At 43.4% G+C, this 5,151-nt stretch overlaps 1 protein-coding gene across 1 annotated transcript in view; it reads right to left on the bottom strand.

Annotated features, from left to right (window-relative positions):
* Window positions 1–5,151, bottom strand: part of ATP6AP1L (ATPase, H+ transporting, lysosomal accessory protein 1-like) — a 23,527-nt gene that overhangs the window by 17,188 nt on the left and 1,188 nt on the right. Inside the window, exon 3 of the mRNA XM_009331788.1 lies at window positions 4,876–5,074. Coding sequence (XP_009330063.1) covers window positions 4,876–5,074 — 199 coding nt within the window. The remainder of the gene's footprint in view (window positions 1–4,875; window positions 5,075–5,151) is intronic.

Genomic DNA, 5,151 nt, shown 5'->3' with positions numbered 1-5,151 from the left:
GCTTCCTATTTATATTTATTAGAGAACGAAATGGCACTACAAACAATGATAAATCCAAGTCTCTAGTAATTTCGTAAGTTTAATACTTCTTTGCAATATGGAATTCATGCTTCAAATATTCATTCTACACAAGTAGAGTACTTTAGCACCTATGTTTCTTGGAGTAGTTTTCACACCCTTGCTGTTATTCTATTTATAACTTCATTTTTACACAGACCGGGGAAAGTCAGTGTGAGAGTCATTAAAATGTAATGAAATATAAGACAGATGCCCAGAAAACACTCATTTCAAAACCATTTCTAGTACTGTTTATAAAATTGTTTTAAAGTTACATTTTAAATGCAATATAGGCTTCAAAATAATTCATTTCTGTATTAGCCCCAGGTGTTTTCAAACCTGAAAAGAATATTAAAAGCAGGTCCTGACATTCTAAACTGCAATTGAATCTCCTTCCACACAGCACAAATGACCAAATTACAAGACTTAGAACACGCACTCAACTCCACCAACAGAGTTTGTGGATACACGCTCAATTACTGACCTGCCATCCACTGTCACAATTGTTTGCTCCACAAACACTGCGAATCCCAGATACAAAACAAGCAGTAGGAACCTAACAGCAGCGTTTCTTTCCATTGAGAAGACAGCCAGTCCCTCCACACCCAGGACATCTGCTCCTCTGGTCCACTGGGCAGTCGGACGCCCACGCGCTGCCTGGCAGGGTGACGGGCAGCAGATCCAGCCAACCGGGGGCGGGATTCACCACTCTGTTGCTGCACCGGTACCCACGGGAGAAATTCTTCGCGTGCTCAGATTTATTCTGACGGCAGACACCTACCACTGGCACGTTCCAGCCCCCTTGTGAATTAAAGATTACACGTCCTGGGGAAATTGTACCAGGATGTGAGCTGTTTGCTAAGGACAAAAGAAATAAAATCAGATGGTCTCTCCCGGCTTTAAAATCACACTGAAGAGCACTTCTTATCTGTACTCAACCCTAACCTTAAAGAAAGGTGAAGGTGCTATTTCCAAACAGCTCTGAAATTTCTCCTTCCGTCTGATAGCCAGAGAAAGAATTACATGTATTTTGAAGTCTTATAATACCTTCAGAGTAATAGTATTATCCCCATTTTACAGATTGAGAGCAGACAGAGCAAGCTTAGAAGTCAAATATTTGGAAGTTGTTTCCCTTCTTCAGCGCTAATTCAGTTTCTGCATGTCCAGCTTTCTGGCTCAATTGTTTTTATACTTACAGGTGACTCTAAGCCAGACCACAGTTGTTACATGCCCACAAAATTACAGTGCCTCCGTTTCTGGTCTGTCAGACAGAGACACCAAGGTACACGCACATCACTGTGAATGCAGCAGGTTGGTTCTGGGACGGGTCATTCTCAAAAGATACGATGGGTCGCAGGCATGGGTACCTCTTCTGCAGACCCTCTGTCCTCATCAGCCTTCTCAAAATACACATCAGCTGTGCTCATGATGGCAAAGAAGAGAGCAAGGCACGTGAGCTGACTCCTCAAACCCTATGACCCACATGCATTCTCCACACATTGCTCACTAACTGCAGCTTGCGTTCGCAGTGTCTACACAGGACCGGGAAAGCTGAAATCAGGATACTTACCGGTGGACCAGGTGCAACGACAGTGCTCTGCAGCGCGCTCATATGCAGTCTGGCCACCTTCACGAACACAGCCATGGATCTGCAACCAGTCTGGAGGGAACTCTGGGGCCCAGGCAGAAATGGATTCCTCGTACCCACCTTCAGCGTGGGCAGCTCACTCTCGAAAGGAAGCTCGTACCAGCACTTAGCTGACATTTAGTCACACTGCACCCTTCTCCACTTAAATATCAGTCACAACCTGCTCCTGCTAACAGCTGTGTGTATACACCTATCTATGTACACGCAACCCCCCCACACACCCACTGCTTTCTTGTTCGGCAGCTGATGTCAGCAACCTGCTGATGTGATCACACAGTAAGCCCTACTTCACTGATTAAAAGCTCCTGTCTATTGCATTCCAGATACCAGATAAAGATAGGGGGGTTAGCATCGTAACTATTAAAAAGGATTTACCATCTTAATTCATTTCTCTTTCAGTGATACAGCATATTGACTAATCTTAAAACTCAACAGCTTGTCCTCAGTAGCACTGCTTCTATCCAATTTAAGGGGGAAGATGGATACTTACGTGAGAATCCCAGCTTGAAAAATGAGATAAGGGAGCATAGTGATAAACAAGGAGCAGTCGAAGATAATCTCTAAATTTTATGTGAAGCACCAGAAATGTATGACGCTAAACTTGGAATCACTACACTAGTACAGAGACATGGCTCAGCTGAAAGTTTTAAGCAGCCCTGGAAGAAGGCAGAAGTGCCACACACCTTGCTAAAAACTGCAAAGCCACTAATGTCACTGGCCTGTTAAACATTTCGGTACTCCTGACCCATAGTCCCTCCTAAATAAATGGGGGGGAAAAGGCACAGACAGGCTTTCTGCTGATGCCTTGAGATTTCATTCATGTGCTGCTATCTTCTAAGTGTTCTTCATCAGCATGGGAGCAAAAGCCAAGAAATAAAAATGCTGAAATACAAACCACTACGGCACAAATGAACAAATAATGTGGCCTTTGAGGGCAGAAAAAGTGAGAGAAAGTAGTACAAACAACATGTGGCAGCCCACAGCTAAAGTCAGTACAGGCTGAATCCATGATAATGTCCTCTAGTCCATTCTGTGACAACAGAATGTACCTTTAACTGCACTTCCAGCCTGTGTGTTTCCATGGTGCTACCGATTTCTAGAGGGAACCTGCCTTCTTAGACCACCGTTTCACATAGTCAAAGAAGGGAAAAGTACATGTCAATTTGCTCAGAAACAAAGGGGGTTTTGCAGACAACCAGGGAAACATGTAACGCCAAACTGCTAACATAGGTTAAACCAGTACAAACCAGTGAAAATATACTGACTTCCTCACTATACACTAATATGTATATTACTATATGATTACTATATGATAGTAATTCACTAATCAGCAGTCATCATCTGAAATAATGGTAGAAGCAAAGAGGATGAAGAAAAGTCTTTCCTTACCTCTTGACACCTGCTAATAGTAATAATAACAACAACAACAATAACAATATTAAACGTTTGATACAGTTCTTAAAAATGTTGCTTTTTTATGAGGTTCAAGCATAAACAGACTCACGTGGTATCTAGAAAGAAATGAGATCTACTGAAAGCAAAGAAATCATCCTAAGCATTTACTTCATTCTGGTGAAGAATTATGACAAAATCACCATCTCTGCATTAATGTTTAATAAGAAAACTTGAATGGAGCCTTACATGCAGTAGTCCTGGCAAGGGCATGATTAGGTAAGCTCTTGTGATTCAGTTGATGAATTGCTGTTGTACATTTGCCTGTTTTACATTGAAATCAACCAAAGCAAGCTTGCTCGGCCACATGCTTCAACTATATACATACACAGTGGACAAAGGGTGAACAGAGGATCACGGGCAAAGCCCACGCACTGTTTTATGGAAGACATGAGGTCGCATTCAATTTCACAAAGGCATCTGATGAACGTCCTGCAGGACAAAGTCAATGGCAAGTCAACAGTTTTGTTTACATCCTATACGATGGGCTACGGTGGGCTATAAGTGGCCAATATTCCAAATAAGAAGATTAAACTGCTGTTTATCATCTTTTTTCCCCCTCTGGCAGTAAGTTTTTGCTCATTATTACTCTTCATGAGAAACGCATCCTTTGATGAGTCCTTTGATACAGCAGCTACCACTTAGGTTTTTTTTACTTAGTATCATGGCAGTTCAGACATTTCCACCACCAGGGAGGAGGCACAGGAGGAGATCTCACTGTACGTTAAACACTGCCCTTTTTTTGGATCTACCTTGCAGAAAAGGTAGTTGAGAAAGCAGCTGGCAATTATATTCAGCATAAGTGTTCACAGTTTCGTGAGGTTTGTGAAGCAATCAGAGACTGATAGGTTAGACAGTTGATACTGCTGGCATCCCACACATCCCCGAATGTGTCACCACAGCCCAGCAAACCCCTTGTCAAATGGGATGGTTACATAAATGTTGATGGACACCCTGAGATGACAGCTGTTCTGCCCGATGCTGCAATGATTATACGCACACTGAGTTTGCATGCAGTGAATGAGACTGCAGACATAATTTTAAAGATGGATAATTTATCTCTTTGGCTAGCATCTCCTCAGGCAGACAACAGCATGATCTATTTTCAACTCAGTCTATAGCTACCTTCAGATGACATATCCAGGCACCGTGAACTGAGCAGCTTTCTAAAATAACGTCTCAGCTGAGGTATGAGGTATCAGCCACTGTACAAGGTACTAGCACTTAATATGTCATTACTCTTTTTTTACTTTGAGACATGCATTGTTCCTCTGATTCGGACATATTCACAATGCACTGACAATGCAACAGAAGCATGGACAGAAAATTGGCCTTAATATATATTAAGACAAGAAAAAGCTTGTCTCAGTTCCAACAAAATCCTCTCTCTGAGCAACTAATTTGCCCGCAGGCCTTTCAGCCTTCATCTCCACCACACAGGCTGGGATGATGCAAAAATTAATCCTGTTACCACCCTCTTTCCTGCCTCCCTTCTGCTCCTTGCACCCTTCCTCACAACTCCAAAGGATGTCATCCTACCCCAAGAAATATCCATACAGACTCCAGGCCCTACCACAGCTGGTCTGGATGGAGACTGGATCACGAATGAAGCTTCCGATTCTTGGTCTACCTTCAGGGGAGGAGGGACAGGACGGACTACACAAAAAAAAAAAAAACCCCACAAAAAAAGCTCAGTCTGTGTTACTAGGTAGATTTACCACCGTGGAAGGAGGTCCCAACACTTGTGTATCTCGTTCGTAGACCATCTAAGCCTAGTTCGTTTTACACCCACCAGCGTTTTGTGAAGCACTTGCCGTTCAAGTGAGGGAAAGCCACAGGCTCTGAGGTACCAGACAAGGTAGTCAAAGCCCCAATTCTCCCTCTTTTTTCCCTTCAACCTCCTCCTTTTAGTTCTCCCTGCCGGAAGAGGCGCATGAGGAAACACCCGAAGCCTTTCACCCGCCCGCAGGCGGGGCCGCGCTAAGGAAACGGGG

The sequence above is a fragment of the Pygoscelis adeliae genome, unplaced genomic scaffold, assembly GCF_000699105.1.
Source record: "Pygoscelis adeliae isolate BGI_AS28 unplaced genomic scaffold, ASM69910v1 Scaffold19, whole genome shotgun sequence".
NCBI lineage: Eukaryota > Metazoa > Chordata > Aves > Sphenisciformes > Spheniscidae > Pygoscelis > Pygoscelis adeliae.
Note: the sequence above shows the minus strand (reverse complement) of the source record. Positions and strands in the feature narration are given on the sequence as shown.